We start from the raw sequence: 21,771 nt of genomic DNA on the forward strand, positions 1-21,771 counted from the left end.
GTTGGTACGCCTATTTTTGTGAAATAACTTAATCAACTTAATTTTTCTGGGAAAATTAAAAAAAAATGTTTGCTGCCTCCGGCTTGTTGACACTTTGCTTTAGCTCACCGCTGAACCGGTTGGCGTAAACGTGAACAAAAGACGTCAGGGCTGTGTTGCCGGTCTAAGCGGTTAAAGAAATAGTTTGACAATCAGATGCAGGTGGCGTTGCTAAAACTGTTCCGAAAGTTCCTGCACAGACAAACAGACGTAAAGAAATCCAGAAGTCCAAATTGTACGGTCTAATTGATGAATGATCAAAACAATTTGATTTTATAGGGTCCTAAATCCCTATGTAATTTGTTATGTACAACGGTAAAACAGGCTTAAAAGCCATTTCTGATTACCAAACTAAAATGTAAATTATTCAATTTTGGAGGCTTGTGTCAACTTGTCAAACATATGTTTGATTTTCGATTATATGATAAGTATTAACGACAGCTTTTGAATTTTGTTTGATATAATATTTATAATTTGAAAAGTGATAAAGGTTGAAAAGTGTAAAAGGCGAATGTGAGGAAGGCATCAACCACCAAAAGGTGGATTAAGTAAGTTTTATTTTTTTCTGTCACATTTTCGGCCCTGACTGATAGTGTCCTTAAAGTATCTAGTTTCATATTTTTTAGGGTAATGTTTTTTATTTGCTTTTTTTTATTTCTCCCCCTAGACCGGGTTTTCAGGACAACATTTTAATAGCCTAAATATTTGGAAGAAATAAGTTTGGTTAATGGTTTTTTTTTTTGTTGATTGCCTTTTTCAATTGATAACAATCAGTTATCCAAATTTAATTTATTTCAGGAAACTTTTTTCAAATTTGCTTTTATTTAATTTTTGTAAAAACCAAATCATATTCATAAACTCAATTTACAATGTGTTAACATTTTATTCAATTCATGTATAAATTTTGTGTTTTTGTGACTTTTTTTGCAAAGAAGTTTTTTCAATGATGCAGTTTAAATTTAAATACTGTTTCCAAAAAAAGGTTTTCGTTTTGAAATCACTTCAAATTTTTGTTAAAATGGTTCAAACCCCACTCCCACTGTCCCAAACAGCCGCTGGTGTCATTATTGGCACAGCACAGCGAATCAAACCCCGCGGGGACTGGGTCGACGGGAAGGTCCTCGGTTGGTTCCGTTCCCGGTGTTGGCGATGCAGCAGCTCCCGATCGGCTTTCAATGGCGCGCGCGTGGTCCCGGTAATTATCCGACATCAATCAAGCTGATACTTGTTTTGACCTATTTGCAGATAATAATTAACGATAATAACAGGAAATTGTAGCAGCAGCAGCAAGTCGTCGTTGTCCTTGCACCGGAATGTTGCCACCTGGTGTCATCCCCTAACGGGGGGTGGCCGGCCAAGTGGTCACACCGGAAGTGGCCCGTAATTGGGTGGGTGGGTGGCGCGGGCAAAATGGCTTGTTTTTCGCGGAATCAGCTTCGATTTAGCGCAACGGATGCCATTTGCAACTGCTGCTGCTGCTGCAGTCAACGGGTGATAATGGGCAGAGCTGTCCTTTCAACGGCGGAAGAATGAAGTTGGTTTGATTGTGTGAAAATGTGCGTTTATTTTTTGCTGTGGAAGTAATGATATCCCATTAGCTGTTACAAAGAGGAATCATTATGAGCAATTAAACTGGAAAAACATGTTTGTATTGAGAGTTTAAAGTGAAGAAAATTACAAAAAAAGATATTTATTTTTGATTTGAACAAAAAATACATCAATTTCAACAAATTTTAGCAGAAGCAATTGTTTAACAAATAAGAATATAAAATATTGATATCAATTTAGTCCGGACACCAATCGCTTCATCAACATTCCTCTAATTCATTATTCAAATTTCAATTGCTCGTTGGTGCAAATGTCAAGGTTGGTCTATTTTCAGCACAAAAGTTCCAATTTCGCGCAATTGCAATCGAACTCTGCCCCGCGGGATCGCCACACTAATTAGACCACCACCAAAAATGAGTCCCGCCCCCTCGAGGGAAATCATCAACAATTTCCCAAATTCGATTTGATTGGACAACGGCGATGATAATGAGTTCGAGTTGCTCGAGTACCAGGCGGCTCCATTTTGGCCTCAATTAGGTCAAGTATGGGCAAGGAGGACAGATGCCGTGCTTATTCAGCAAGGTCGATATGCACTAGTTGTTTGCACTAGAGATTGATGATTGTTGGTTGATCCGGCGACATAGATGGAATGCTCTGCCAACACTTGAATGCGAAATCGCCCGTAATTACAGATTGCCACTGCAAATCACATCCGTCACTGCATTGTGTGTGTGTGTGTGTGTTTAGATCGAGGTTAGATTGTTTTCAATGCAGACTGATTAATGACGAGCATAACAATCATCATCAACGTCATTGTCATCATGCGTTGGAGCTGTTGGTCGATGGTTTGATAAGAGAATGTTTGCTTTTCATCTCATTACAATAATTCTGTGGCAATCTAGGCTGATTTCTAGTGAAATGACTAAGGTCATTTGAACAAGTTTGAAAAGCTGACTTATTATTCAGAGGAATATAACTCGGAAAATAGTTGCAATCGCTACAAATTTCATTTTTAATATATATTTTGGCACCATCATTATTTGGTCAATCTTTTTTTTAAATTGAAAGTTAAACAATTTTTTATAGGTATTCTTAGCTTCAGCAAATTAATTGATTAGAAATATTTAAAACACATTTACTCTTTCTAATGTAAATTTTCCTTCTCAGATAAAAGTAAAACAATCCAATTGGGTTCGCTACAAATGCCTTTTATCCATTTGTTCTAAACTCACTTTTCATCTCAACTCCACCAGCACGCTTCCAGTTCAAACGATTGAACTCCCTCGTATCTTCCCCGAACAAGCTCAAGTTTGTCGAATCCTTTTACTCAAAACGCTGACGCGCCACGTGGGTGGGTGGACTTTTCGCTAAGCTACCTGGCTTTTTCACAAAATCATTGTGGCCTACGCCAACTTCAAACTCGTTCGCACACACGCACACGTGAAAAACACAAATACTTGGAGTTTGTGCGACATTGAATACTAATGAGCTGGATTTCTCCCTCCCAAAGCTGTAATCTCTTGCTTCTTCACCGAATCTTGGAAGCTCTTTCCTCTAAAGTTGCTGAGACACCTTCGGGGTTGACTCTTATCTTTGGGGAAATAGCAGCTAGCAAACAAATTTGAAGCATTAATTGGTGTAATTTTGAAAATTTCAAGTCTTTAATGAAAATTGGTAAAATTGTACAAAGTTACCCTCAGTTAGTGTGAATCCACAATCAACTTTGTCCTCTTTCTTCCATTTTTTGTTTTGTTCAAATGCATGCACGGGCGTGATTATTTATTTGCCTACTTCTCGCCTGTATGTAATCTAATTTGTTTTATCATTAAAAATTTATAACTTTTAATTACCCCGTAATTACCGCGCCAAGCAGACGAAGAGAAGCGCGCGCGCGCTTAATCCTGACTCATCCCACGTGGTACACAAGTTTTGCAAACTGGATTTGCGAGAAGGAACATTTCAAGCTGTTGTTGTCATTTGTTTGGTTTGTCAGAGCGCTGAATGGGAGGAGCAATGCCTTGCGTACGAGATGAGATTTGTTGATTCAATTGTTGGCTTTCACCGGAGTCACCGGTTAGCGTTTGCCCAAGTGCATTCGCTGAGCAAGTCAATGTGTTTGCTTTAGCAATTAATTAGAATACTAACAATAAGAGAAAATTTGTTGAGTAAAAGGATCAACAAAATAATCCACAAGGGTCCAGATCGCAAAATTGAGTGGAAAATTGATTTTCCGGAAAAAAGGGGAAGTTTTGGTGCTTTGGTGTCTTCAAAAGAGTTGTTGCAAATGGAAAGGGCAACTTTTGGTTTGGTTCAAAATTAGGGTGGTTCACGATTAAGGTGGTTCACGATTAGGGTGATTTTTTCTTATTTTTCAGGAATATTTTTGGAATTTTTTCCGTCTTCTTTTTTTGTAAAAACGTTTATTCAGACTTTTGAGTTACAGCATCATTTCATACATTACAATCTAAGTGGAAATCAAGTGCGGTAATTGATAGCGAGCTTTTAGGGTCTAGAATGAAATTTACATAATTTATAAATGTTTTCAGCGCCTTTTGTTTGCTCCTAACTTCGCAGTGTTTTAGCTCTGGCAAGAGAAAATTTTTAATTTGAATCCTTCTACCTAAAATTGTCCCCAACTTTAAACGAAGGTGACGCCAAAGATGTCTTACCCTACTGCACGTTGCGAACTTATGATCAAGATCTTCAATGGAATTAGGACAGTGTTCACAGTTCGGATTCATGGCTCTGTTTTGTCTGAACATTAGCGCGGCGTGAGGGATCTTTCCGTTGACCAAAAGGTAGTAGGTTGATCTTTCAGCTGAGTTGAGTGCTTTGCTTCGGGTGTTTCTCCATACTCGATTCCAGTCGATGTTGGGGTTCTCCTCCATAACTTTCGGTACTCGCAGGTTCTCTCGATAGTACTCATGCAGAGTACTCGCCGACGGGTTCGCAGTCAGGTTCGTGGGGATGTACGGGAGCAACTTGGCCACTACCTTCAAACACGGGTAGAGTGCAGGGATACCCATTACGTTAGGTGGGTTGGACATTTGCTGCTCAAAATTCCGTGCAAAGGGGGTGTACTCTCGATCGGCGATGTACCGGCTGACCAACAACGCCTTGCACTTGTGCACAGGGAGATGCAGGTTTAACCCTCCTTTACAGACGGGTAACGCCAATTGCTCCATTGCTATTCTGTGTGGGTATTGTGTCCAGATAAAATACCCAATTTGCGAAGTTATTCTAGCGATCATCACATTTGTAATACTCAGAACGGAGGCCAGGTACCATAGCCTCGACGTTACGAAAGTATTTACTACGACAACCCTCTGCACGAGAGTGAGTGACCGTGGCTTGTACAACCACATCAGCCTCGACGTCTTCCGGACAAGCTCGTTCCAATTATGTTTTGTAGTCTCCTTCAGTGAATTGAAAAAAGTCACTCCGAGTATTTTGAGCGACTCTGCCATGGAAGGCCACGGTGGGATCTCACGTGAGCGGTTCCTGCCTATGTTCATCCCCAATGTTTTGTGGAGGTTCAACACAGCTCCAGAGCACTCTCCGAACTCAACAAATGCTTGCTTGAGTGTGTCCAGTATACAATCATCACGAACAATCACGGAAATGTCGTCCGCATAAGCTACTACTAAGTCAGAGGGGTGATTGCAGAGGGAGAGGAGTTTTACTAGGAGAGGATGAAGGTAGAGGACAAACAAGTGCATACTTAATGGGTCACCTTGTCTAACAGAGCGTTCAATGGGAAATTTTTGAGTGAGTTTCCCATTGACGAGCAATCTAGAGTACGAAGCGGACATGATTCTTTCCAAGAGCAGCAGAAATCTTTCGTTAAAACCCATACTTCTCATAACCCCCAGAAGAAACCCTCTATCAACGCGATCAAAAGCATGATCAAGATCAAACGAAATAAGTCTCCCAGCTCTGTTAGTGCAATTAATCTCGACAATTCGGTCTTTGATTGCTTGCACTGCCTCAAAAATGATTCTTTCAGAGTTCGAGCACTTTTGTTCAGAATTCACGAGATTGTTTTCTACCATAACTTTCTCTAATCTTTGCTTCAATATGCGAGAAAGCAGTTTGTAATCGAAATTCAATAAAGAAATTGGTCGGTATGATTTGATCGAGCTTTCGTTTGTCTTTTTCTTACAAAGTACAATTACTCCTTCAACAAGTTCCTCAGAAATGTTTCCTTGGAGCATTTCATTCAAAATTAGATTGAGTTGCGGATGAATGATCTCAAAGGTTTTCAAGTAAAATTCCTTTGGAATCCCATCACACCCTGGCGACTTTCTCGAGGCACTAGATTTTACAGCAAAAAAGATTTCTGATGTTGTTATTTCATCCATCAAACGATCATTTGAATCTGACCCTGCTGGAATCGTCCGATTGCTCGGAAAGTTAACATTTGGTTCTACAGGTTGTTTTGAGTACAAGGATTTAAAATATTCGAACACGTGATTCTCAATCAGAGCGGGATCAGTTAGCTGACGATTTTGATGTTGAATGGACTTTATAAAGCTTGTCTTTTTCCGCCGAGTTCTTTCCCCAAGTTGAAAACCAGATATTGTTTCCCCCCCAATAGTTTGATCATTCAGTCTTTCGTAAACTTTTGAGAAATTTCGTTGAATTTGTAGCATTTGAGATTTTATTCGATTTATGTCTTCCCTTCTACTTGGGTTACCCAAGAGTCCCTCGTAAGCTTCCTTAAGCTGCCGGTAGAGATGTTCGTTATTTGCATTAAATTGCCTGAATTTTTCATTCGTTTTCCACTTGAAGAAACTACGTATTTTGGGTTTTGCACATTTAATCCACCAGCTGACCCAGCTGTTGTAATTTCTTCGTTCCCTCAACCATCGATTCCATCTCAGACCAAACTCCTCAACATTTTCGTTTGTGAGTATGTGTGAACGGATTGACCAGTAACCTCTTCCTTGCAACACTCTCAAATCGGGGAGACAACATCGAACCTTAAAAGCTTTGTGATCAGAGAATTACGTCACCAGGTACTCAGAGACTCGAAGGTGAGAAACAAGAGAGGAGGACACATATATTCGATCAAGACGAGAAGCAGCATTTGAGCGAACGAAGCTGAAAGCTGACTGGTTCCTATTTAAAGAACTCCACGTGTCGTGAAGGTCCAAATTTCCAACTAATGTTTTGAATGATATACTAAAGTTATTAGTACCAGTTGAGTCCTCATTACGAATCACGCTATTGAAATCCCCACCCAAAACAAGGTGCTCAGCAGAATTTTGGAGGTAGAATGGTAGAGAGTTTTTGAAAAGGTTCTCACGAGAGCTCACATTTTGAGTTCCAGATGGTGCGTAAATATTACAAACAGTGGTCGAAGTTCCAAGTTTTACAGTGATGATGCGGCTGTCCAAGCTACGCTGGACGTTTGAATAGGGAATGTTTGCTTTTATTGCAATAGCTGTACCTCTCTTGGAATCGTCAACGTTCGTGAGAACCTCAAACCCCGGGATAGTCAAATTTGAGTTCTCGACTTCTTGTAGCAGTACAACATCTGCATCTGTTTGGCGGATAAAAGATCGCAAACTTTCAATTTTGTTGTTATTTGCAATTGCGTTAGTGTTGATTGTGCAGATATTATAGCTCATTGTAGGATGGTTCATGATTAGTTTTGTGGGGTTGAATACTCGCAACCGACTCGAGATTAGTAAATGGGATAGGTTAGTAGGGATGTTTTAATCGATGTTATTAGACCGAGTCAGTTCTCGGCTTCTTCGGACGACCCCGACCGCGTCTTGGTTTCACTTTCTGAAACTCTGACCCTTCGCGGACGACTCGTCGGATTCAGAAACACTACTATGCACTTGTTTGATAGGGAGAGGAAGGGGAGGGGATTTGAACGTACTCCCTGACACATCGACAGGAGAGGTAGCATCGAATTGGGCTGAATCATCATACCCACGCTGCTGCAGATCTTGATCCATCAGCTCCGTCTCGTTCGCGACCGGTACGATCGTCTCGTCCGACATCGAGTCGTCTTCTGCCACGGCTGGAGTGATTGTTGAGGAGGAGGATTGCTCGACTCCATCAGTTGCGGTACTCAGGTGCGAGCAGGACGGCTGCTGCGCTGTGGTGTCGAGTTCCTTTTGTTTCGACTCAGAGGCGGCTTGGTTGAGCTGGTTGAGGTTGGTGGCGACGAAGTTCGGCAAAAGCGAGTTGATAATAGCGGTCCCTTTGTCCACAACGGTGGCGTAACTGGTCGAGTCGGTTGACTGCGCGGCCTTGAGCCGATCACTCAGGTCACTCTTCTGTCCCACGAGTTTTTTGTTGTCCGTACATGTGATTCCGGGATGCGACAGACGAGAACAATGGCGGCAAGTTTGGGGTTGACCTCTGTAAGTGACCAAGGTTTTCTCCTACTGGACTGTCACGAACGATTGGATATGTTTCCTCAGTGTCATCCTCACCACGCGAATGCCGGAAGAGATGCCCTTGTACGCAAAGTTTCCCCCCCACACCAACTCTTTGATGCAGTGCACGTCCCCATAGTGTCGCAAGAAACCAATAAGCTCCTCGTCACGCACGTTCTCTGACAGGTCGTGGACCTTGACCTCCACCGTCGAATCGTCCATCTGCAATCGCACCTTGTATTTCACTTTGTTTAGCTCAATCTCGTGGCGTCCATCGTGCTCCTCGACAGCGTCCTGAGCGGTCTTCAGGGTATCGCACTTCACGTGAGCAGCATTCTGCACGTGGTTCATCTGCAGTCGTTTCACCTGGTCGATGCGTAGTCCCATAACATCGTGCACAAAGGAGTGAATTTCTTCGAAGCTTGGGCGCTTGGGGAACACACTGAGGTCAACCTTGAAGGTATTTTCCCGGGGTCGCACGGAGGTCATCGTCGCTGGCAATTGTTTGCTGGTAGCGAGAATGAAAGAGAAGATTTTCCTCACACCGAAGTGTGGCTGCACACGGGCAAAAAACAAACTTTTGCAGAACGCGCGGTAAATACGTCTGGTCTGGGCAAAAGCTTGCACCCAACTCCTAGAAAGTTGTTAGGCTACGATCTGGACCACTGTGCAGAGTGTTTTCAATAGCTATATTTTTCTTTATTCAAGTAACTCAACATAACATGAATTTTAACTTTTTGCTCCGAGAATGTAATAATTTCCATCTTTATTAAATTTTGAAATCAACTCTATTATTTTCATCCTGATCGAAAATCCGTTTTTTCCAGTGAATCAAAAAATGGATGAATTTTATTTATATTTCCGTATAGTTCCTTTTTTAAAAATTTAGATTTTCTTTTTCTGAATAAACAAATCTCTTTCCGGATCTTGGGTAGATTTTTTTGATTAAATTTTGTGACACAAAAACACTAAGCGGTTAAATTTCATTTGAATGGTTTTATAATAAATGTTAGTTGACCAGTTCTCTCAGATTTCGGTCATTCGTTTTTTTTTTTGTATTTTTTAATCCGACTGAAACTTTTTTTGGTGCCTTCGGTATGCCCAAAGAAGCCATTTTGCATCATTAGTTTGTCCATATAATTTTCCATACAAATTTGGCAGCTGGCGATACAAAAATGATGTATAAAAATTCTATAATCTGTATCTTTTGAAGGAATTTTTTGATCGATATGGTGTCTTCGGAAAAGTTGTAGGTATGACTACGGACTACACTGGAAAAAAATGATACACGGTAAAAAAAAATTTGGTGATTTTTTATTTAACTTTTTGTCACTAAAACTTGATTTGCAAAAAAAAACACTATTTTAAATTTTTTATTATTTTTTGATATGTTTTAGAGGACATCAAATTACAACTTATCAGAAATTTCCAGGTTGTGCAAAAAATCTTTGAGCGAGTTATGTATTTGAATCAATACTGATTTTTTCAAAAAATCGAAATTTTGGTCGCAAAAATTTTTCAACTTCATTTTTCGATGTAAAATCAAATTTGAAATCAAAAAGTACTGTAGTGAAATTTTGATAAATTGCACCGTTTTCAAGTTAAATCCACTTTTAGGTGACTTTTTTAAAATAGTTGATGTATTTAATTTTTTTTAATTAGTGCACATGTTTGCCCACCTATGAAAAAAATATTTTTGAAAAGCTGCGAAAATTATTTTGCACTTTTGAACTTTGTTGATACGACCCTTAGTTGCTCAGCTATTGCCATGCAAAGGTTTAAAAACAGGAAAATTGATGTTTTCTAAGTCCCACCCAAACAACACACCATTTTCTAATGTCGATATCTCAGCAACTAATGGTCCGATTTTCAATGTTAAAATATAAAACATTCGTGAAATTCTCCGATGTTTTCGAAAAAAATATTTTCATTTTTTTTAAGCCAAGACGCCCTTTCAAAATGTTTGCCTTGGTTTAAAAATTTTGAAAAAATTTTTTTCGAAAAGATCGGAAAATTTCACGAATGTATCATAGTTTAACATTAAAAATCGCACCATTAGTTGTTAAGATATTGACATTAGAAAATGGTGTGTTGTTTGGGTGGGACTTAGAAAACATCAATTTTCCTGTTTTTAAACCTTTGCATGGCAATATCTCAGCAACTAAGGGTCAACAAAGATTAAGAATGCAAAATATAGAAAATTTACTCAGCTTCTCAAAAACAAATTTTCAAATTGGGCAAACATGTAAACTAATGTTCACTGTAGATTTTGTGACATTTTCAAACGTTAGGCTAGCTTTTAAATTTCAATATTTCATATTTTACAAATGTTTTGTTTTGTTTCAAAAATAGATGTATCGGCTTGTGTATGAGTGTGAGACAAAATCTCTAAGGGTTTTTTTTAATTGTAAATTTTCCTTTTCGTACCAAATTCTTACCATACCAGTCCAGACTCGTTTATCCGAAGGTTCGTATGGAATTTCGGATAATCGAATCACGAACAAAAAACATCTTTTTCGTATTTTTTTATTTTCATACTTTTAACATCTAAACATTCATTTATGTTATAAAAAACCGAATTGTGAACGGATTATTTACTTATATACTTGAGATTTCCAAAAAAGTGTTCAAGTGGATAATTAATGGTTCCAACATATCGATAGCGGTGTGCTCTCTTATACTAACCGACATTTTGGTAGTTGCGAGAAAATCGATTTTTAAACTTTGAATTACTGTTTCTGGAAAACTGTTCGACAAACAATTGATCTAACAATTTTAAAGTATGCACCTGACATTACTTAAAGATATTGTGAGATATAAAAACTTTTGAAATGCTAGAAAAATTTTGGCAGAGAAAATACGAAAAAAAATCATGCTTGCAATTGGCACAAGTGTGTTTTGGGAGTCAATTTGTATGAGTTAGCACAAACGTGCACAGGGCTTTGGTACAAAATCGTGCAAAGTAATTTTATTGTTAAAATAGTTCAAATTAGTTGTTTCAATGTTATTTTTTCACGAGTTGGTTAATTTAAGCGTAAGAAAAACATTTTATATCAAATTTTTTTTCAAACACTTATTTTAGTTTGAATTTGGTAGGAAAATTAACCTTTTGGAAAAATTAGCATTTAAATCAATATTTTTGTATGAAAAAATTAGTGAAATAATATTTTTTATGAAAATAATTGTAAAACCATCCATAATACATCAACTATGACGAATACTAGGTTGATGTATTCCTAAAAACATAAGAAAATGATGTTGTAAAAACTTTTAGCTAGTTAATTTTATTTCAATTATATCATACGACCTTTCAAAAACGAATGGTATCCAAGGCACAAACCGTTATTAAGATTTATGATGAATTGCAGTTGGAACAAGTGTGTCTCATGCAATGGAATCGATGAATGTATTGAATAGAACAATTGTGCCCCAAATAAATTAAAAACGTAATATTTTAAAGTATGGACGACCCATACAGTTGTGCCAAGTGTGCACATCAACTATGGGAGATGTTGTTACGTCGTTTTTTTTTGCATGGACGACCCCTTCAGTTGAGCTAGGAGTGCACAACGACTTGAAGAATGTTAAAATTTGCCTTTTAGGTTGGGCTAAGTGGGTAATGGGTTGGGGAAAAATGTTGTTACGTCGTTTTTTTTTGCCTGGACGACCCCTTCAGTTGAGCTAGAAGTGCACAACGACTTGAAGAATGTTAAAATTTGCCTTTTAGGTTGGGCTAAGTGGGTAATGGGTTGGGGAAAAATGTTGTTACGTCGTTTTTTTTTGCCTGGACGACCCCTACAGTTGAGCTAAGAGTGCACAACGATTTGAAGAATGTTTCAAATTGGACTTTTGGGTTAGGCTAAGTGGGTAATGGGTTGGGGAAAAATGTTGTTACGTCGTTTTTTTGCTTGGACGACCCCTGCAGTTGAGCTAGGAGTGCATAACGACTTGAAGAATGTTAAAATTTGCCTTTTAGGTTGGGGTAAGTGGGTAATAGGTTGGGGAAAAATGTTGTTACGTCGTTTTTTTTTTGCCTGGACGACCCCTACAGTTGTGCTAAGAGTGCACAACGACTTGAAGAATATTAAATTGGACTTTTGGGTTGGGCTAAATGGGTATGGGTTGGGGAAAAATGTAGTTACGTCGTTTTTTTGCTTGGACGACCCCTGCAGTTGAGCTAGGAGTGCATAACGACTTGAAGAATGTTAAAATTTGCCTTTTAGGTTGGGGTAAGTGGGTAATAGGTTGGGGAAAAATGTTGTTACGTCGTTTTTTTTTGCCTGGACGACCCCTACAGTTGTGCTAAGAGTGCACAACGACTTGAAGAATATTAAATTGGACTTTTGGGTTGGGCTAAGTGGGTATGGGTTGGGGAAAAATGTTGTCACGTCGTTTTTTTTGCATGGACGACCCCTGCAGTTGAGCTAGGAGTGCTCAACGACTTGTAGAATGTTTAAATTTGCCTTTTAGGTTAGGTTGCCTAAGTGGGAAATGAGTTGGGGAAAATTGTTGTTACGTTGTTTTTTTTTGCATGGACGACCCCTTCTGTTGAGCTAAGAGTGCACAACGACTTGAAGAATATTAAATTGGATTTTGGGTTGGGCTAAGTGGGTCGTGAGTTTTTTTTAATCTTTTTAAGTACTTTGTATGGGATTTTGTATGAGCTTTATTGTGCAGGAAACATGTAAGCAAAGTTTCAGCTAGGTAGCCACATTTTACAAGTGGGTTCCAACCCAAAAGACCAAATTGAAAACATTCTTTAAGTCTTTGTCCACTCTCAGCTTAACTGCAGGGTTCGTTTATGCAAAAAAAAATACTACGTACCGTTAGTGGGGGTGACACTGGGTCTGGGGGGTGAAATTGAGTCAAAGTATTTTTTTACGGATTTTACCATTTCTCAGGTGCGTCTCTATGACTCTAAATTATGATAAAATGGTATAATATGGTATAGTAGCCCAACTCAAAAGTCCAATTTGAAACATTCTTCATGTCGTTGTGCACTCCTAGCTTACCTACAGGGGTCCATGCAAAAAAAAACGACGTAACAACATTTTCCTCCAACCCATTACCCTCTTAGCCCAACCCAAAAGTCCAGTTTGAAATATTCTTCAAGTCGTTGTGCACTCTTAGCACAACTGTAGGGGTCGTCCATGATAAAAAACGACGTAACAACATTTTTCCCCAACCCATTACCCACTTAGCCTAACCCAAAAGCCCAATTTGAAACATTCTTCAAATCGTTGTGCACTCTTAGCACAACTGTAGGGGTCGTCCAGGTAAAAAAAACGACGTAACAATAATTTTCCCCAACCCATTACTCACTTAGTCCAACCCAAAAGTCCAATTTGAAATATTCTTCAAGTCGTTGTGCACTCCTAGCACAACTGAAGGGGTCGTCCATGATAAAAAACGACGTAACAACATTTTTCCCCAACCCATTACTCACTTAGTCCAACCCAAAAGTCCAATTTGAAATATTCTTCAAGTCGTTGTGCACTCCTAGCACAACTGAAGGGGTCGTCCATGATAAAAAACGACGTAACAACATTTTTCCCCAACCCATTACCCACTTAGCCTAACCCAAAAGTCCAATTTGAAACATTCTTCAAATCGTTGTGCACTCTTAGCACAACTGTAGGGGTCGTCCAGGTAAAAAAACGACGTAACAACATTTTTCCCCAACCCATTACTCACTTAGCCCAACCCAAAAGTCCAGTTTGAAATATTCTTCAAGTCGTTGTGCACTCCTAGCACAACTGAAGGGGTCGTCCATGCAAAAAAAAACGACGTAACAATAATTTTCCCCAACCCATTGCCCACTTAGCCCTACACAAAAGGTCAATTTGAAACATTCTTCAAGTCGTTGTGCACTCTTAGTACAACTGCAGGGGTCGTCCATGCAAAGAAAACTACGTAACAACATTTTAAACTAACCTACAGAACCTAAATACACTAATCCTAATCAATGGGTCGTCCAAACAAAAAAAAACTACTCCACTAAACCATTTAACACACTATACCTAACTGATAATTCCTTCTCGCTTCCAAATGTGCACACTTGTGCTATTTGCCTTCCAAAATAGTGCTCCATAATATTGCTCAAACTAGTAAGGACACCTGGCAATTTACCATAATATTATAGTGTAATCGTATTTTTATGGATTTGCGTGTTTTCAAAAGGTCAAGCCATGATGGAAAATAAGAGAGCACATCCATGATGCGTTCGAAAATGTCAGTTAGTACAAATGGTTGCAAGGCGATATCTCCGCGTAGGAAACGAATTTTTCAGATCTGTTAGAAGCGTTTTGTAGGGAATTTAATTAGCTAAAAGATGGCATCATTAACTCATTTTGGCCCAATTTTCAGTTAGAACATTAGAGCACACCGCTATCGATATAGTGAGGATGGCATCAATTGCTTAGGTGCTGGAAACAAGATTTCTTTAAAAAAATTGAGCACGGCTTGAAATTTTAACTTCAATTATCTTCAACGTTTCCCCTTGAAACTTGATCTTCCGTCAGAGTTGAGAGGTTTTGAAAATATTGGCAAAAAAAAATATATATATATAGTCACATGTTTAATATGACTTTAGAGTTAAATTGGCTTTAAGCTCAAATGAATAAATTAAAAAAAAAACATATCGAATAGATGGAATATGACAAATTTTTCTTTTCTTTTTTTTTGATAAATTATAACCTGAGAAATACAAAGTTTTTTTTTAATTTTAAGTAATTTTTACATAAGTTAAATTTAAATTATGGTAGATAAATGCTTTTTAAAATTGTCCCAAATAATAATAATATAAATAATAAAATCCCAAATAATTCAAAAATAAATAAAAATAAATAAATTACAAGCAGCAGGTTATGTAGTCGATATAGTGAGGATGGCTTCAATTGCTTAGGTGCTTTAAACAAGATTTCTTTAAAAAAATTAAGCACGGCTTGAAATTTTAACTTCAATTATCTTCAACGTTTCCCCTTAAAACTTAAACTTCCGTCAGAGTTGAGAGGTTTTGAAAATATTGGCAAAAAAAAATCAATTTATAGTCTGACTTTAGATTTAAATTGGCTTTTAGCTCAAATGAATAAATTCAAAAAAAAAAACATATCGAAGAGATGGAATATGACAATTTTTTTTTATTTTAAATCATTTTTACATAAGTTAAATTCAAATTATGGTAGATAAATGCTTTTTAAAATTGTCCCAAATAATAATAATATAAATAATAAAATCCCAAATAATTTAAAAATAAATAACGCAACAAAATATTTAATTGTTTTTTAAATTGTTTTTTTTTTATTGTCACATTTAATCTTCATAAAGTTCGTGTTTTAATGTCCGATTTAAAAGATTTCAAATTTCACTTGTGATTTTTTCTAACGTTTTTTTGTCAACAGCCATTGTGATAAAAAAATACTCTACATTTGTCAATCAACATCATCTTTCATTCAAGAAATTATCCTTTCGATTAGTTATAACATCACATGTTACACAGTAACATTTCCCAGCAGTCAAAATCCCGTACCCTTCACACATCCCTCAACACCAAACACTTCCTCCGAAGAACTTTACCAGTTCCAGCAGTGGTCTGCGCTACTTGTGCTGATACGGCAAAAGCACCACTGAAGAAATTTATGCTCACGTTGAAAGACAGGACCTCCTGCTTCTCCATCATAACTTACCCCCACCCAAAAACCTCACAAAACTCGCTCGCTCAGCAAAAGTTTGATTTCACTTCACTTGCTTCTCCCAAGGACTGCTTCAGCGGAAGGGGAGAAGAAATTTATCAATAAATTATATCGAACGAACGTGCTCATAATTATAATTTATCGGAATGCCATATATTTTCTCCCAATTTATTATGCACTTGTGAAGATTTTCTGGACGGTTTTCCGGGGTTCTTCATCGTCTTCTTTTTTCGTTCTCTTATCTTATTTTGGTGGCGGTTCAGGCAACGTCTTTTCCCACACACAATCTTGCCAAGTCCAAGGGGGGAAAGCAAAACGGGGAGGGGTTTCATTTCCGGTTCTGGCTCAACAAGAAGGATTTTCTTCGGACCACTTTTTAGGGTGCAACAGAAGGAAAATATTTCGTGCAACTATGCAAGTGCACTGGAAAGTTTCTCTTCGAAGGAAAACTGCTGCTGCTGGATAAGTGAGGGTTGGATTTGGCGGGGAGGAGGTGCATTTTTAGAGAAGTGCAGAACACGCCTTCCTGTTTATTCATTATTTATGGGCGGGAAATTTATGCACTTTTAATTAAATTTCTGCCTGAATATGAATGCAATAATTTTAAGTTTTTCTGCGTGTCGTAATTAAAATTCGCTGCGGGAACTGAAATTTGTCAACGCAAAGCGATGATGGTGAGTGGGTGGTGGGGTTGGTGCGCCGACGAGAGGTTGTTTGGATCGTCGTCGTGGGAAGTAATTAAAAGTTTATGGAACTGGAAAATTGGCACTCAAACTGGCGGTAATTGATTGTAAATAGCTCGCGATTCGACAAGCGAGATGGATGCTTTGCTAATTTGTTGATAATTGGGCTGTTTGCGTTTTGCAGTGTTTCTATGTTGTATTTATGGTTATCATCAATAAACATGTTTCTTTGATATTGCATAAATTTAAAAATATATACAAAATTACAGAATCACCAAAAGAGTCAATAATTTCCGCATTCATAAGATTTGAAGCTCATTCTCAAGCAATTTCCATCATAAAATATTGAGTAGAACTATCGCAAGCTGGAAAATGCACTGCATCGGTTCTCGCACAGACTCCACTCCACGTTGCACCATAAAACCCTAAACTAACTGCACAAAGTGCTCCACCACCATCCGATAATCAGCCATATGTTGGTTGGAAAATATGTTGCACATTCCCTGCTCTATCCCCCAACATTTCCCACCCAATCAGCAGCAGCAGGATCAAAGCTTCTCGGATCATAAACAGATTTTACACCCATCACGAGGTAGCTAGTCTCGTCAGCAACCGACCAAGACCAAGAAGGAGCAAAGTTTTTCTTCGGCGTTATTTTACTCTAGTTGGATTTTCCAGCAGACGAGAGCTTTGAAGATGTGTGGAAAAGCTTTTTCTTTCAACATGTGCTCCACCGGAGAAGAAAATTGCAAATTTTCACAATTTTCCCTACTCGGTTAGAAATTGTCATCATGCTTGAATGTGGCAATTTTACGTTGATAAAGTTATAATTAATATTTGGAAAGTTCGTCTCAGGTTTCACTAATCAGCTTGATACATCGACGTTGACAAAGTTTCGATTTTTCCCTCAAATTAGTCGCAACTCTCAAGGTTTTAATTAATTCCCCCCACCGTTTCCATTGGGCACCAAACTGGATTAGGCTTGTTTGCGAGTCATCAATTTCGAATTTCCTAAATAATTAAGTGCAAACATCAAACCTGATGTCGCTCCCGAAAAACACCACCCCGACTCGTCAATTGGGCATCAACATCAAAGCGATTTTTCCGCGGCTGCTCAATTATCAACACCAGAGCGATTTGGCGTTGTTCGTTTTTTTTTTCTTCTTGTGTATTCATCTCGCGAAATTACCCTTTTCTCAGTAAAAGTGGCTGCTAATGATGAAACCAGAAAGTGCCGTTCCGTGACTGCTATCTGGCACTTCATTATCATTTTAATTCATTCGCTAATTGAATACATCCAGCCCCTTCTCCTGCGGCCTTTAGAGCTGTGTTGTCACTGGCTGCTGATTTTGCAACACTTTTCAGGGGAGGGTCCTTGCTTTTCTTGCAAATCCTTTCATAGTTAACCCTTAATGATCCGTACTAATACACTTAAAATGATTAAAATGATTAAAATTCTTAAAATTCTTAAAATTCTTAAAATTCTTAAAATTCTTAAAATTCTTAAAATTCTTAAAATTCTTAAAATTCTTAAAATTCTTAAAATTCTTAAAATTCTTAAAATTCTTAAAATTCTTAAAATTCTTAAAATTCTTAAAATTCTTAAAATTCTTAAAATTCTTAAAATTCTTAAAATTCTTAAAATTCTTAAAATTCTTAAAATTCTTAAAATTCTTAAAATTCTTAAAATTCTTAAAATTCTTAAAATTCTTAAAATTCTTAAAATTCTTAAAATTCTTAAAATTCTTAAAATTCTTAAAATTCTTAAAATTCTTAAAATTCTTAAAATTCTTAAAATTCTTAAAATTCTTTAAATTCTTAAAATTCTTAAAATTCATAAAATTCTTAAAATTCTTAAAATTCTTAAAATTCTTAAAATTCTTAAAATTCTTAAAATTCTTAAAATTCTTAAAATTCTTAAAATTCTTAAAATTCTTAAAATTCTTAAAATACTGAAAATTCTTAAAATTCTTAAAATTCTTAAAATTCTTAAAATTCTTAAAATTCTTAAAATTCTTAAAATTCTTAAAATTCTTAAAATTCTTAAAATTCTTAAAATTCTTAAAATTCTTAAAATTCTTAAAATTCTTAAAATTCTTAAAATTCTTAAAATTCTTAAAATTCTTAAAATTCTTAAAATTCTTAAAATTCTTAAAATTCTTAAAATTCTTAAAATTCTTAAAATTTTTAAAATTCTTAAAATTCTTAAAATTCTTAAAATTCTTAAAAATCTTAAAATTCTTAAAATTCTTAAAATTCTTAAAATTCTTAAAATTCTTAAAATTCTTAAAATTCTTAAAATTCTTAAAATTCTTAAAATTCTTAAAATTCTTAAAATTCTTAAAATTCTTAAAATTCTTAAAATTCTTAAAATTCTTAAAATTCTTAAAATTCTTAAAATTCTTAAAATTCTTAAAATTCTTCAAATTCTTAAAAAAAATTAAAATTCTTAAAATTCCTAAAATTATAAAAAAATCTTGTTTGTTTTCAATTTTTAACGCAGTATTAAGTTTGCAAATAAGAGTATGAAGAATTCTGCATTCTCTTATTTGCAAACTTGATACTGCGTTAAAAATTGAAAACAAACAAGATTTTTTTGGCAAAAAGAAAAAAATGTTTGATGTCATATTAAAAGTTAAAAAATAAATTAAATGAAATGTGATATTAATTTTTTCTTATTTTTTTAAAATAATTTATCAGTTAAGGGTCAAACACAAAAATGGGGTAGCACCTCTTCGCCAGCAAACAACGCAGTCCGTCGTCCCTCACGTACGCGCGCAAAAACCGAGCCTCTTCAATCAAAAGGAGCACTGACGTTTAGAATTCCGGTCGCGACTCGAAACAAGGCGGCTCGTGTAACTTTTTAAGCTAATTATTATCCTATTCATCACTACCGGTGGGCCTCATTAGCATATATAGCTGGTTGGCAGAAGCGACGACTGTCAATTGTGATGAGGTTGAGGGGCTTTTGTTTTGTGATTTTGGGAAATTTTGGTAGGGGAATTTTCCGTGGAAAATGATCGGTTTTGCTTTGAAGATCTGGTTATTTAATTAGAGAACTGATGTTGCTTGGTTTGGTGGTGATAATAATGACATGTTTGTTCCTTTTTTTATTTTACTTAATTTTTTTTCAGTCGCAAAGCCATTAGTTTATTCTATAAACGGTAGGAATTCCAATTAAAATATCACTCAATATGATATTTTTATCGTCACAATTATTTATTCATTCTTTGGCCTTGTTTGTCCATCCCAAGAGGACAAGGAAAAATTCCTCGCAACTGCAAAACGGCTTCGTCAGCTCGAACCATATTTTGCAATTATGTTTTTCATTTCAACATTATTCGGCAGTCCATTCCACTCTTGTGACTTGTCCGGAATGTGGCCATGTCCTGAGAGATTTTTTTTCCCAGTGATGATTTTCGAAAATTATTTCTGTGAGCTTAAAATTTAACACACTTCGTGCGATTTTCTTAACTTCCAAACTTAAATTTCCCCCCAAACAAATAAAGCAATAGAGAGCCAAAACACGTGTCGAGTGAGTTGTTCACACATGTTTGATTAACCACCATTTGCTGCCGTTACTGCCGCTGTGTGGGGCAACTTTATCTCGGATGACGATGGTTTATGTGCGCTGATGCTAACAACAACGCTGCTTGTGTTTGTGTTTAGTGTTTTCCGTTTCCCGGATTACACGTGGTGGGGTGGCGGGTCCGCTCCCAACCCCGCACGTGTCGCGTTCGTTTCTGTGTGTGCACACGATCGCTTTCATCCGGGTTCTTGGGAAAGGATTTCCTGATTTCGCCAATCGATATAGTGTGCCATGAATATTCATTCCAACGGTGGTGCACGTGTTGGCGATAGGGTGGTGCGTTGGGGAAATGTATTATTTATTTGAAACTGGGTGGGTAGGATTAACCTGTCTGGGGTTTGGAATTGATGCACGCATTGATTTTAGGTGAAGTTGGTAAATTTATTTTGAAATTATTTAGAATGAATCAATCAAAGAAAGCTTTCAGCAAAATTATAAAATTGAAATAAGAAACAGTTAAATTCAGCAAACGGAAACTGTTTTCAAAAAAAAAGGTCAAAATTAAATGTGAAAATGAACATATTTAAAAAAACCTTACTTAATCCACCTTTAGGTGGTTGGTGCCTTCCTCTCATTTAAAGAGTGATTCTAACCTCCGTAAAGTGTCCACATGGTTTTTGGATCGCTCCTAACGAGATCGCTGCACCAAATTGGTCCTAATAAAAATAAGTGATGAGTAAAAAAAAACAGACCTCCTACAGTCTTTTTGTCAAGCTTGTACAATGCGTTCTAGACAATGATCAATTCTGAAAAATGGGATAGAACCATACCTCAAAATTCATTTTGATACATGGCATCAGTTATGCTTCAGTCAAGCATTTCAAAAATCTGAGACACAAAAATCTGAGACACTGTCTAAAAATATCTTCGTTTTTGAAATTAAAGAAATAATTTTTTTTTTTGGTAACTGAGCTAGGCCATTGCAAATATTTTTGAACATTTTTGTCCCTTGCCTGTGTCCAAAGTCTTGGGAGGGCAAAAAAAATGAAAAAAAATTATTGCTTCAATGTTTCAGTTATTTTCAAGATTTAAGTTTTCACGAAAAAAAAATTCTGCGAAAAAAACTTTTTCCAGATCTGTACATCGAAATTTCACAAAACCTTAAGAAAAATAAAACTTTAATCATGCTCAAATTGATAATCAACGGAAAATGCATTTATCATTGTTTTCAGTTGATTTCACGTCAACTTTCATTGAAATGTTTAGGCTTTTTGAAAAAAAATGCATGCCCCTTGATTTTTAGATCGAATATTAAAAAGAGGGGGAGGCGATATAAAATTTGAAAAATATTTGCAACGGCCTTATTTGAATGCAAAAATGTTCAACTGATAAATTATAAGTTTTAAAACAGAATTCCGTGATTTTTGTTTTTTTGAGATTTCTAGTTAAATTTTTTAAATTCTGATGTAATTTATGATAGCGATTTTTTTTTATATATTTATGATGTAGATGCACTTTTTTTACGACCAAAGAAGAATTTTGCGTCACTTGTTCGTCCATAAGGTGGTCATACAATCTTGGCATTTGTCAAAACATAAAAGCTATTAAAATATTTAAAAAATAATATTTTGGGGCAATTTTTCTGATCGATTTGGTGTCTTTGCCAAATTTGTGTTTATTGCAAGGGTTTTTTTTCGGAAATTTAGTAAGTTGGTGCTTTTTTAAAGTAGGTAATTCTGTTTGTGTTGATTGGACTGTTCACAAACAAAATAGAATTTCGAAAAAAAAAAAAACACACACATTTTTAAAAGATATCACTTATTGATGCTTTCGATGATAAAAATGCAATCTTTTGAGCAATGGTACAAGTCAGTCAAAATTCGTTG

General features: G+C 36.5%; 1 protein-coding gene across 1 annotated transcript; it reads right to left on the reverse strand.

The window, feature by feature from the left end:
* Positions 1-210: 210 nt before the first annotated feature.
* On the reverse strand, positions 211-8,471 carry LOC120423235 (uncharacterized). Its single transcript, XM_039586944.1, has 4 exons — positions 8,040-8,471; positions 7,531-7,880; positions 4,443-4,779; positions 211-231 (listed from the first exon to the last, which is right to left on the reverse strand). The coding sequence occupies exons 1-4, from the start codon at positions 8,469-8,471 to the stop codon at positions 211-213; spliced, it is 1,140 nt and encodes a 379-aa protein (XP_039442878.1).
* Between the last annotated feature and the right edge of the window lie 13,300 nt (positions 8,472-21,771).

This window comes from Culex pipiens, chromosome 2 (assembly GCF_016801865.2).
Source record: "Culex pipiens pallens isolate TS chromosome 2, TS_CPP_V2, whole genome shotgun sequence".
In the NCBI taxonomy this organism is placed as follows: Eukaryota; Metazoa; Arthropoda; class Insecta; order Diptera; family Culicidae; genus Culex; species Culex pipiens.

Excerpts from the sequence above, each read along its gene's own strand:
- LOC120423235 (XM_039586944.1), bottom strand. The coding sequence starts at position 8,471 with ATGACCTCCGTGCGACCCCGGGAAAATACCTTCAAGGTTGACCTCAGT. Across the intron at positions 7,881-8,039 it reads TCTCTTCCGGCATTCGCGTG|AAGAGTGACCTGAGTGATCG; the intron begins GTGAGGATGACA and ends CTCGTGGGACAG. Across the intron at positions 4,780-7,530 it reads CAAGATCTGCAGCAGCGTGG|AATAGCAATGGAGCAATTGG; the intron begins GTATGATGATTC and ends ATACCCACACAG.